General features: G+C 47.7%; 1 protein-coding gene across 1 annotated transcript; it reads left to right on the forward strand.

Moving 5' to 3' along the window:
• Nucleotides 1-4035: 4035 nt before the first annotated feature.
• LOC139590879 (patched domain-containing protein 3-like) lies at nt 4036-10274 on the forward strand. The gene is made up of 4 exons (XM_071428767.1): nt 4036-4964; nt 5208-5329; nt 6304-6449; nt 8416-10274. The coding sequence occupies exons 1-4, from the start codon at nt 4233-4235 to the stop codon at nt 9993-9995; spliced, it is 2580 nt and encodes an 859-aa protein (XP_071284868.1). The 5' UTR covers nt 4036-4232; the 3' UTR covers nt 9996-10274.
• The last annotated feature ends 2584 nt before the right edge of the window (nt 10275-12858 follow it).

A 12858-nucleotide genomic window follows, 5' to 3' on the forward strand; every position in this document is an offset into this window, starting at 1 on the left:
TTCCCTCAGAGTATTCCCTCCCATACTCTGTTCTCTAAGGGGTAGGCTGCAGCTCTGTTGGGATTTAATTCTGACACAATGATTGGGTATATAGCATATACCACAGCATTGTGCATTGTTAAAACAAAAACTGTGCCTTTACTGCTGGTTGGGTTATAAACGAAATTAACTTGGTAACACCAAGAGTGCAATTCCCTTTTAAATTCACTTGCATTATGTCAAGTTACCTTTTGAATTTCAGTGGGCAAATTGCTTTCATCTCCTTTATAATTTCTGCCGCAGTAAATTGCACTCACAACTGAGAAGCATGTGTGATGCAGGTTATACCAGAGTCGCCATATAGATTAGCACAAATAAAGAAGTGATAATAAATGCGTTCCAATGTGGGAAACTGCAAGAGTTCTTTTAAAAATAGATGGTCAGGAACAAAATTAAGCCAAATGAGGCAAACATTGTATCTGAGAACCGTTTGTTGGTAATGAAAGAGAAAAATAAAAATGAGTTACCCTCCTAAAGAGGGCTAGAGAAGACAGAGCAGGAGAAAGAAAAATGGGAGGGAGAGGGAGAAAGAGGAGAGAGAGGAGACAGAGAGAAAAAGCGGGCATTACCACCAGAGGTCGGGGAGCACCGTCGACATCCACGAGGCGGGGCTGTGCACAGCCCCCGCGGCGATGGGCAGCCGGACACAAGGGGCAGGGCGCTCAGGCAGGAGGTCCAGAAGCCTGGACATGATCGCGACGAGGATCACGGTGGTGGGCAGGCTCGGAGGCAGGCAAGGCTGGACGCAGGGGGCTCAGGCAGAGACGAAGCAGGCAGAGCGTCGGCCAGGGACACAGGGAGGCAGGACAGACAGGAGGGAGAGCAAGAGCCAGCGAGGGCAGAAGAGCCAAAAGGCAGGACTCCAAAAGCAAGTTTAAAAAGCCCATAAAGAGTAAACCAAAGGACACAACAGCTCCCAAAAAGCCCCCAAAGCTTGTGATGCAGTTATTTTTATGGCCCTGACTCCTCCCCAAAATTGCATGGTTACAAGAGACCCCTGGCCCAGTCCAATGTCCCACTGCAGTCCGTTGGCAGAGAGCTTTTGCCATCTGATTGGAGAGTGTCTCTGGGGTACAGCGTCTTCAGTGTTCCCCTGCTGACTGCCTGTCCCAGGTGAGACATGACATGGTTGTCAGGCAAAGTCTCCCCAGAGACAAGGCTTTGTTCCATCTTCTCCTAGATGACTCCTGGACATGGCACATATGCATCCCTCCCCCATGTGCCCCTGACAACCATTGGTGAGGCGTAGCAAAACTGAATTGGCTCCTCACAGAGGGCCTCCACCTTGTGGGTCGAGTTTGTTTATGGGTGAACCAAATTTAGTTTGTGCTGGCAATGATTGGATAACCAATCATTGCAAGAAGGATAACCAGTCCTTTGATGATTAGCTTGATCTTCAGCGCAGATGCATGGCATCATTATCAGTACCATTCCTGGGAAGAGAAAACAATACTGGAGTCCTGGAGGGGTTAGTCCAGACAGTGGCTCAAGTTGTTGAACAGCTTGGGCTAGTGACAAAAGTCCTTTTTCCCACTCAGGATATCTCTGTTCTGTCTCTTTAAATGCAGCTGAGTTAAATAGTAAAGATCACTTTGGTCTGTCAGGGACAGTTTAGCCTTGACATTCCTCAGGTAGAATCTCAACTTTCAATTCATTAAGTGCTTGCCATACTACTGTTGCTGTTTCCTCCACCTTTTTTGTGGACGGCTCCTGCGATTAGAGTTGACCTCCGTAGAGTGCGATCCTCTCTGAATTTGCCTTACCAGGTTTGCGAAATTTAGCACAGCAGCGGTTAAAGGCATGGAATATCAAAACCCAGAATGTTTTCCATATGAATTTTAATTGCAGAGTGAGAAGCTGACATCCCCTTCTCAATACCTCCTCCTCTTGCGTTTCCCCATCGCGCTCCGCAAGCATTGCCTCCGCCTGTGCTCACCGTCCCTTTCCCGACCCTGCTGAGGTGCGAGCAGCCCCTGTGCCTGCAGCCTCTTGGAGCGCTCCGAGCAACGCGTCCGCCGGCAGCCCCTCTTCCTTCCGGCGCTCAGCGGCGAGCAGCCTGCTGCCTACTCTCCCTTTCACTATCGCACTCACAGCAAGCAACACTTGCTACCGAAGCCTATTTCCTCTCTCATTTAACTGATCCTGCAGTCCTTTCACCAAACCCTGCTGAGATCCAATCATTTCTCCCCTGCCTGTTTGTTGGCATACCTCTCTTTTTGAGCAAAAAATAGCAGATAAAACTGCTTTACTTTTCCCCTTTCATACCTTTTACCACATTTATCCATTTAAGCCCTGCCTCAGAGCTATTTGAATTTGCACATACTGCGCCTGGGGGAGTTGGACATACCTTATATTCTTCCCATCAAGTCCGGTCTGGAATTCATGGGTACGGCATCCTGCACATGACGCCAAAAAAGGGATGGCACACCCTTAAGGTGAAGGGAGCAGCCAAGATTTGTAAATACTCATGGTTGAAAGAAACTACAAAAATTAGAGGGTCCACAAAAAATCACAAAGTTTTATTATACACTTGGCAGGGAAATTAGAGTGTTGGTCCTTAAGCTACTACACAAGCACAAGGAAGGAAGGAAGGAAGGAAGGAAGGAAGGAAGGAAGGAAGGCCAAACAGTAATTCACTAGAATGTCATTTTGAAACTTCCAGCTAATGCAACATAACAACAAAGAGAGATTGTGCCTTCATCCAAAAAATACCAGAAACCTTGACTTGCTGGAAGTCCTATGACCAGTTCCTGGCCCTGCTCCAAGAAGTATATTTTATCTTATTAGAACTTAATATAAAGTGCATGAATAGGCCAGGGAACAAGGACAAGCATTCAGATTCTGGGAGAAGACTGGCATGCACTACCTGCTTGAACACCACTCTGAACTGAGAGTTGGTGGTGTCATCTTTCCATGCTGTAAGGCAGATTCCCAAGCTTCCGTTTACCTAAAGGCACTGGTCTGTGCCCAGTGGGTACCCTGACTGGGTAGCTACTGCCACCAGGCCAGTTCCTAAGTTTCAACAAGTTAGGAGCTAAAGAAAATAGCTTCTAAGTGTCTGTCTGAGAAATACCTGTCTCAGAAAACCTGTGCATGGAAAAAGGAATCACCAGGATCCAACCTGCCCTAAGTGCTGAGTGCAGCAGATATATAAGCTTGCTCAGAGCCTGGCTGGCTCTTTTATACTCACAGGTGCCAAGCCTGTCTTCCCTAGATGGGAGAGAAGAAATACCTACAACTTTTCTGCAAGTACTGGCAGGAGAGAAGAGAGTTGCTTCTCTCAAGGGCAAGGAGAAGTGCCTGCCTGTGACATATTGTCTGGACACCTCTCTAGTAATGTCATATCTTAGCTTAAGGTTCTCAGCCTGAGACCACTCAAATCACTGTCACCAGTGTCAAGAACACCAGGCTGCAAGACAGTTTTTGGACTTGGAAAGATTCTTCCTATTATTGCTACTGCATAAAGCTGTGGCATATCACACTAGTGATATTCTTGTGACTTGCCAACTGGAATAGCTAACCCTTGTTTCAAAGTCTTTTATTTCTTCTGCTGTCACTTTGCTGTTTTCTAAACCAGTACACTGAGAGCTACACATCACCATTGTCTGTGTTTTGCTCTCAGATGGAAGAATAATGCATAGCAGTGAAGTAGCGACTGCAGCAGCTTCGGGGAAAACACTAAAAAGGCCGATGACGTCTGGAGGCTGAAGGGAAGGCGCGGGGCCGTGCCGGGAAGCGGCGGGATCCGTGCCGGGAAGCGGTCCCAAAGGCGGGATCCGGGCAGCGGTTCAGCACAGCGGGCGCTGCAAACGGGCTGGAACCCGCGGAGCCAGCGCCAGGGGGGACACGGAGGGCAGGGAGGACACGGAGGGCAGGGGTGACACGGAGGGCAGGGGTGACACGGCCCGGGGCGGGGCGCGGCGGGGGGAGCCTGGTCTGCCCGCCCGACTCCCACTGTCAGTCCCAGGGAGGCGGCGGAAACCCCGCTGAGTCACGGCAGGGGCGGTTCCGCCCGCTGAAAAATGCGGTCCGAGGTTCTGCCGGGCAGAGTGCGGCTCTGAACTCCTCTCCCTCTTTCTCTCCCCTCTCTCTCTCCGCTGCTCCGCCGCCCGCACAGACCGCACCGTCGGGCCCCGGAGTGGGACGCGCCCGCGGCGAGGAGCTGCGGCCGGCCGCCCCTGTCCGCCTGGCCCATGGCGGGGCCGCGGGACCCCGCGGAGCGCTGCTCCTGCCGCAACACCAACTGCGTGGAGCGGCCGCTGCGCCGGCTCTTCGAAGGGCTGGCGGGCGGCGTGGCCGCCTGCCCCTGGCCCTTCGTGCTGGTGCCGCTGCTGCTGTCGGGCGGGCTGGGCGCCGGCTTCGTCTTCCTACCGCAGCGGCAGGCGAACGACATCGAGGGGCAGTTCACGCCCACGTGGGGCCCCGCCAAGGCCGAGCGCGACTTCGTGCGGCGGCACTTCCCCACCAACGACTCGGAGCGCTTCTCCGCCGCGCGGCTGCCCACCGAGGGCGCCTACGCCGCCCTCATCGCCGTGGCGACGAACGGGAACTCGGTCCTGGACGCGGCGCCGTGGGCGGAGGTGCTGCGGCTGAACGCGACCGTGCACGACGCCGAGTACGAGCGGCTCTGCGCCCGCACCGCCGGCCGCTGTGCCAGCCCCAACGAGCTGCTGTCGCGGCGGGGCGATGCGGGTCCGCCCGAGCCGGGGAGCCTCCGCTTCCCCATCAACGACGGCGTCTTCCTGGGGGCCGCGCTGGGCGGCGTGGAGACGGACGGCGGGCGGGTGCTCAGGGCGCGGGCCCTGAAGCTGCTGTATTACCTGCGGGAGGACGGCCCCGAGGCGCAGGACAGCCGGCAGTGGCTGGAGAGCTTCGTGCAGAGCATCTCGTCCAAAGTGGAGGAGTTGCGCCTCGGCTCCATTCAGGTAACGCAGGGGCCGGCTACGGCCGTGCGGAGCCGCCGAGCCCGAAGCGTCCGGGCAGCCCCGGCGCGGAATGGAAAGGGAGAGGGAAAGGGAAAGGGAAAGGGAAAGGGAGAAGGCAGGTGGGCTGCGAGCGCCAGGCCAATGCTCCTCTGCCAAGCTGGTGCTTGTGCCAAGCTTGCTTGTGCTTGTGCAGAAAGCCCAAGAAGAGGAAAAGTGCTTCAATGTTTCTTGTTTTAACGGCAGGTGACTTACTTTACCTCACTGTCAAGACAACAGGAGTTTGAAGGAAATGCCAAGAGTGTGATTCCACTCTTCTCTGTGACATATTTCTTGACAATAAGTTTTGCAGTCATCTCTTGCCTAAGGTAAAATATCTCTAAGCCATGGCTCAGTGAACAGTGATCTCTGCTGTTCTTTACCTCCCTCAGTTGGTTTCTGCTCTTGTCAAGTGAAGGCATTCTTGAAGCTTCAGAATTTCTGTGACATTTTATAGGCAAAATGTATTTCTTTGCCTTTTATTGTCTACATGTGTGTATCTCCCAGCTGCTTAGATGGTAGATGAAAACTTGAACAAGTGTTCAGTACTTAGTTAAGGTTCAGGTGGACGAGCAGTAGCTTCATAGATTCCTGCAAGTCTGGGTACAGCCTTAGTTGTTTTGCTTGCTAGTAGAGTCAGAGCCTTACCTGCTCTCCACAGAGAACTTAACCTGCCCTTTCTTTGTGCTGATGGAAAGTGAACTCTTGCACACTCAACAGCTGTAGAGCAGTGTCTGTGTCCTGTAGTTCCAAAAATTAGTCTTGTAGGGTGAGTGGACTGGTTTAGTGCTTGCATCAAGCACCATACCTATTGGAGCATTTCTTGTGGAATGCTTGAGCCAGCCCTCCAAGGCATCTTGGCAAAAGGTTGGTAGCCAACCCGACTGCTGAGAAAGTTTCTCTACACGGCACGTACTGCCTGAAAGGTGCTTCCACTGATATGCTACAGCAAGAACTCATGTAAAATCAAAGACCTTCTAGAAATTCACAATTTTTTTGGGTGACCTGAAGTCATGCCTCACTAGTAGAGCATATGTGCCCTTATTTTGCCATCTCATGTTATTGATGTAAAGATCAGTACACATCCTTACTCTTCTGAATATAGTTGGGCAGTGGTAATAATGTGTATAACACCTCATAGAAAAAATATTTTCTATAATGCTGACAAATGGGAACTCTCCTAGCAGCTTTCATCAGGAGTTATTCTGAGAGAGGGTATCACTGGTATGTGAGTACTTTTCATGCCAAACACCTTGGTGAAATATTTGACACATAACTAAGATATTCCTTGAAATAATTTCAGACTGAGCTGTATAAGAAATAATATCTGGCTTGCAAGCTGTGGAGTGATTTCTTCTGGCTTAGCTGTATTAAGCAGCTTTGGATTGATGCTCTTCTGTGGAGTGCCATTTGTGGTCACTGTAGCAAATGCACCATTCCTCATTCTGGGTAAGTAGAAAAAGTGAGTTGTATTCAGATACAAAGACCAGAGTGAAGTTAAAGCAACCTAATGGTGTCAGTCTTTTATGATGTGAATGTCAGAGAATACAACAGTTTCTCCTGAAGTGAGTGTAGGAGATACCCAGAGGTGTGTAGGAGATACCCCAGAGCACCTACAGAGGGGTGCAAGCCCCTCAGCTCAGCTCCGTGTGCCACAGTGGGACTGGAGATGGGTTCTGGTGCAAGGGCAGCTTTCCCCAGAAGACAAGGCCTGATCTAGATCCACTGCTACAGCAGGCAAACTGTAAATGGGAGAGTGGTAAGGTTAGCACTTCTGGAGTTGTTCTAGTGTCCCTGGAAGTGTAGCCAGGATGATTAATCCTCTGCAGTATAACATCTATGAACCAGTCTCAGTTGGCTGCACAACTGAAGTGATGCACCATTTGTGCAAGCAGCTCCCCCCAAAAACCCAAGGAAGTTGGTATCATTGCATCCTTGTTACACAGACTGCTTAACAGCCAGTGCTGAACTTTCCAAGTACTGAAAGTGTTGCTGCAATTAGATAATGTTTCCAACCACATAATGTTGCTGCAAACAAATTACTGCTTTTAAAATCCTTACTGGTCTCCTGTATCATACATTCATCTGATGTTTTTCCCTCAGCTATGTCTCATGCTGAGGGAAACACATGGAGTTCCCAGGTTGACGGAGGCTGTGCATCATCCTAAGATGTCCAATGCAAATGCTCCTTTGGGCAGGCATTGTTTCTTTGTTTCTTGCATAATTCTAATGCATTTTTTCATCTACTTTTGCTTGCTCATCAATTGCAGTGGCTCTGATTATCAAAAAGCCCCTTTTGTATACCTGGGAAAGGGCTTAAGTCAGTCTCTTCAGATCTTCAGATATAACACGCAGACTTTTGTCTTCCTTGCGTTAAAGCAAACAAATTCTCAGTACATCGGAGGATTTGCTTTGAGGGCTGCTTGCTTTCCGAAGCAGTCTGGCTCCCTGCCACCCAGTAGTACCTTTTGATGTGCTCCTTAATTCATCATTGCATGTTTACTGGCAATTGCCTGTTCAGGTAGCAGGTAATGATTTCATCTCTTCTTCTGTGCTTGGCTAAATCTCACTCCGCTATTTGCACTGTGTGATTAATTTTCAGTGAATAGAAGAGCCCTTGGCAACATGGCAAAATATTGAAAGGTGTGAGATAATAATCTTGAGAGTTAGCAGAGGTGAGAGAAGCCCATTGGCTCTTCATTTTTGAACTCCAGCTCACTTACTCTGGCATCTTAGCAAAAACTCAAACCCAGGATCCAGTCTTCCTGGCAGGTTATCCCAGGGATCTGTCAGGTAATATTTGTGAGCACATCAGTATAGAGGTGAACAAAAATGAGTAATAAATTGTGAAAAAGTGCTGGAAAATAAACTGGAGAGAAGTGGAGGGCAAAGAGCATAAAAAAAGTAAGCCACTGGAAAACTGGAATCATTCTTCTCCCAGGTGGTAGCAACTGCTCTTCCTGCCTTCTGAAGGCAGAACAAGACATTATTGCTCTAAGTTGCTGCAGTGCTGAAGAAGAGATTCCAGAGATAATGGGGGATGCTTCCAGTGGTAAGAATAGTTGAGGATCAGAATATGTGGTGCTTTGAAATCTGACATCTGCATCATGGACATCAGCTACAAGACACTTGTCAGAGATGTAGTAGGTGTGCTCAGTCCTTCAGCAGAGTCGCTGAGGGATCAACAGCCCATCAGGTCACCAGGAGGTGCTGAAAGGTAATACATTCAGCTACACACAAAGGATCTGTTTTCCAGATTCTCTTGTAACTTGCATCAGTGTTTGAGCAGTGTTAGTCGCCCAACTTCCTTCTCCAGATTTTATGCAGAATGAAATGTGATTAATGTTGTAGTTTTGTTGGGTGTTGGTGGAAGCTGCCATTTGCAGCGCAGCATTAACAGTCTCTCTTCTTGCAGGGGTTGGCGTTGATGACATGTTCATCATGATTGCTTCCTGGGAGCAAAGTTCAAGGAAAAACGAGAAATCCAGTGTTAAATCTCTGTTGGCCGAGACTTATGCAGAGGCAGCACTTTCTGTGACCATCACCACTCTGACGGATGTTTTGGCCTTCTTCATTGGCACCTGGACTGCTTTTCCATCCGTGAGGTCTTTCTGCCTCTATACAGGGACAGCTTTTGTCTTCTGCTATGTATATACCATGACCTTCTTTGGGGCAGTTCTGGTATTAAATCACAAAAGGGAGCAAGGGAACCGACACTGGCTGACTTGTATGCGTGTGGATGTAGGTAAAGATCAGGCTGAGAACTCCTGCTTGTACAATGCTTGCTGTATCGGCAGCTGTTCTGGGCAGCCATCTCAGCCAGAAGGTGAGCATCCAATGAGCGTATTCTTTAAAAAGTATTACGGCCCTTTTGTTACAAATAAATGGATCAAGGTGCTCATGGTGTTGCTCTACGGAGCATATTTGGGTGGCAGCATTTATGGGTGTACTCAGGTCAGGGAAGGCATCGATCTCCGAAATCTGGCAAATGATGCCTCCTACGTTATTCCATACTATGATGATGATGACAAATACTTCTCCACATATGGGCCCAGGGTCATGGTTGTCATTACTGAGAGTGTAGATTATTGGAACGAGTCGGTGCGTCTTGGCATTGAGAGCTGTGCACAGAATTTAGAGAACATTTCCTATGTAGATAAGAACCTCTCAGAGTCATGGCTGAGAGTATACACAGAACTTGACAAAAGGGGTGTGATAAATATAGACAGTAAGACTGACTTCTTAAATAACTTAAATGTACTATTTGGAGTTCATCACAGTTCTGAGTGGGACATAAACAAGACTCAGGATGAAATAGAGGCTTCACGCTTCTTCATCCAGACAGTGAATGTGACATCAGCCGTGGATGAGAAGAATCTCCTCAATGAGTTAAGAGAGGCAGCCAAGCAGTGCAGCATTCCACTGAAGGTGTATCACCCAGCCTTCATCTACTACGACCAGTACCTGGTAATAGTGCAGAACACTGTTCAGAATGTTGTGGTTGCTGCTGGGGCCATGCTCGTTGTCTCCCTCCTGCTCATTCCCAACCCATTGTGCTGCTTGTGGGTGACCTTTGCTATAGCCTCTGTTATAGTTGGTGTTGCTGGTTTCATGACGTTCTGGAACGTCAACCTCGATTCCATATCCATGATCAACCTGGTCATTTGCATTGGGTTTTCAGTAGATTTTTCTGCTCACATTTCCTATGCCTTTGTTACCAGTGGAGAGTCATCGGCCAATAAAAGAGCAATTGAAGCTCTGTCCATGCTGGGTTACCCAGTTCTACAAGGTGCGGTTTCTACAATACTGGGCGTAGTTGTTCTGGCTGCAGCGAGCACCTACATCTTTAGGACGTTCTTCAAGATCATGTTCCTTGTTATTTTGTTTGGGGCTCTTCATGGTCTTGTTTTTATTCCAGTGTTTTTAACATTTTTTGGAATCTTTGTGAGATCACCCAATACCGTATCTAAAAAACTTGAACTTGAGAAATTATGAAGTTTGTTTGTGACTAAGTTTAATGTGTTATAATTTATATTTATTATATGTAGATTCAATTGTAATGACTGTCAGGGAATGTAAGACATTAAGAAAATGAAAGACAAAAAAAAAATAAACCCAACAGGGAAGCAATGGCTTCAGAAAAGCCAGGCAAGAAAAATAATAAATTAAAACTTAGAGATTGCATTTGCATTTTTAATTTTTGTGTCAACATGCTAATGTTGTAAAGTATTTTTTTGTGTCTACTGAAAGTATTAAAGTTATTATAAACACTGACTACTGTGTCAGCTTAATGGACTACATTACATGTTTGTCAGGACATGTGCACAGTGGGGAAGAGTAACTTCCACTGGTCTGCTTTTTCCACCTGTTTGCCTTGGTGCTGTAATTCATCCCAACACTGAGCTGGAAGACAGTTTTTTGCCCAAGAGGCTCAAATTTGGATGTTTTACAGCAAAATTACAAGAGGTCAGAACTGTCTCAGACCACAGTAACTCATAAGCCTTCAGGAGATAAAATGTTCTTATGTTCCTCATGCAGCACGAAAAACCTTGGGGAGGACTTACCCCAAGCTGACTACCATTTTCTATTCAAAGCCTTTTCTTGGTGTCCTGTTTTCTAGCTAAGGTTGAACATCTGGTACCCTTAAGAACTTTGTGTGTAGCTTCTGTTGGCTGCAGTTAGCAAAGGATGTGCTGTAGGTTATTGAACTTGCATGGACCTCCTGAGTATGACAGGGCAAGGATTCTCTAGAGAGAATCACAGCCTGATTCGAGACAAAGTGAAAAGGCAACTCAGGTTTAAGCAGATCAGTCCTAAAACTGTAAACCCATAAATTCCATTCTGTTCATCTTGAGGAGCTGTCACTGAATAAGAGCTAAGAATAGATGAGAAGTGGCCTTCTAACTTGTAGGGGACAAGACGGAAAAGTCAATTTATATCTCGTTGCCAATATCACGAATGACCCATTGGAAATAAAGTGAATGATGGTAACTGATGTAATTCTGGAAAAATTGGTGTAGAACTCATTAAACCATTCAGTCCAAATCTGCTTCCGTGGAGGATTTCTTCTGACTGAGCAAGTGTGACAGGGTCTTCCTCTGATTCCTGGCCCATTTCATGAGACCCAGTAGACAGGGCAGGAGCCTTCTGTTTCCTCCAGAACAGTTTTTGAAAGAGTAGTGAACAACTGAAACTCATATTAATCTTGGGAGAAATCTGCTCCTGAACTCAGAGTCAAAACTCCATGCTGAATCTCAGAATTACAGCTAGCAGCATTAAGTTTCCAGGACAGGGCACTAAACACAAAGCTAGATTTGGGAAAAAAAAACAAATGCACTACAGCGCACAACCCCATGCATTAGAATGCCCACTTCTCCAATTAAATGCTTCATGGTCCATACTAGTGCTATAATTGCAAATGTTGCAGCCATTTATGCACTGATGATGCTGAGGAAGGAGCAGATGATGCTCTCATGTTGACCAACACCATAGGAAGGCCTCTTAACATGTGTGATGGGTTTCGAAAAAGGGAAATCTACTTCTCAGGGAAGTAGAGAGAGCAGCCTATTTAAAGTGTGTTCTCTCACCTCTCATCATGTTGTTTGGCCATGTTTTAGAAGCAAAAATAGCTTTCCTTGCTTCTAGTCAAAGTTTCCAAGCAGATAATTAGAGCAGAAAGTTAGGAATGGCTTGATTGCTCTATCTTCACGGCCAGTTTAAAGGATTAAGATTTAGAACATCTTCAGACATTTCAGCTGACCAGAAGCAGCGAGAAGAAGGCCACAACTTTCAGTGGAACTTTGCATTTTGTGTTAAGCTTGCTGGTAGAATTCTGTCATGCCAGCCTCAGGAATACAGAAAATTCAGAATTATGTCCAAGTTTTAATTTCTTATTTTTATGGGCCACCCTGCTTGTGACCACTTTGGAGGTATTTAAAAAGCAAACAAGTGTATCTAAGCACTTAGCTCCGCCCCATTTTCAACAGCAGGAGGCTGTTCCCACTTAAAGGAACACCTCTCTGACTGCTTTCTGGAAGCGGCTTTTATGGTTGTGATGTGTTGACCCTGGCTGGACAGCAGGAGCCCACCAAAGCCACACTCACTCCCCTCCTTAGCTGGACAGGGAAGAAAAAACACAGCAAAAGGCCTGTGGGTTGAGACGAAGGCAGGGAGAGATCACTCATCACCTCCCATCATGGGCAAAACAGTTTTGAGTCGGTAAAATGAGTTTAGTTGCAACCAAATCAGAAATAAAACCAAATTTTAACACCACCTCTTCCCCTACCCCTCTTCTTTCCTGTTTTCATTTTCACTTCCATTTTTCTCTACCTCCTCCCCCTCAAGCGGTAAGAGCAGGGTGGGGGCGGGACAGGAACTGGGGTTGCGGTCAGTCCATCACAGGTCGCCTCTGCCGCTCCTCCCTCCTCAGGGTGAGGAGGACTCTCACTCTAAGCCTGCTACCTCTCCTTCACTGACCTTGGTGTCTGCAGAGCTGTTTCTCTCACCTATTCACTCCTCTCTCTCTGGCTGCAATTGCTCTTGGGCAGAGCTTCTTCCCCTTCTTTAAGTGTGTTGTCCCAGAGGCTTTACCACCAGGGCTGATGGGCTCAGCCTTGGACAGAAGCAGGTCCTCCTAGAGCGATCTGGCAGTGCTCTACTGGACACAGGGAAGCTTCTGGCATCTTCTCCCAGATGCCAGCCATGTAGCCTCCTCACTACAAAAGCCCTGCCACACAAACCCAACCCAGTGCTCTCCAATCTCTGCCCAGTAACATGAAAGGAGAAATTCGAGCTCCTAGGTGCTCCCAAGAGCACCAGCCATCAAATCCAATGCCTCAACAGACAAGTTTCTTGGAAT

The sequence above is a fragment of the Agelaius tricolor genome, unplaced genomic scaffold, assembly GCF_023055355.1.
Source record: "Agelaius tricolor isolate 1412-34295 unplaced genomic scaffold, bAgeTri1.0.p SCAF_6, whole genome shotgun sequence".
NCBI lineage: Eukaryota > Metazoa > Chordata > Aves > Passeriformes > Icteridae > Agelaius > Agelaius tricolor.

Bases quoted from the DNA above. Each gene is read 5' to 3' on its own strand.
- LOC139590879 (XM_071428767.1), top strand. From the start codon at position 4,233: ATGGCGGGGCCGCGGGACCCCGCGGAGCGCTGCTCCTGCCGCAACACC. The intron at 4,965-5,207 runs GTAACGCAGGGG...TTTTAACGGCAG, and splicing joins TGCGCCTCGGCTCCATTCAG to GTGACTTACTTTACCTCACT. The intron at 6,450-8,415 runs GTAAGTAGAAAA...CTCTTCTTGCAG, and splicing joins TGCACCATTCCTCATTCTGG to GGGTTGGCGTTGATGACATG.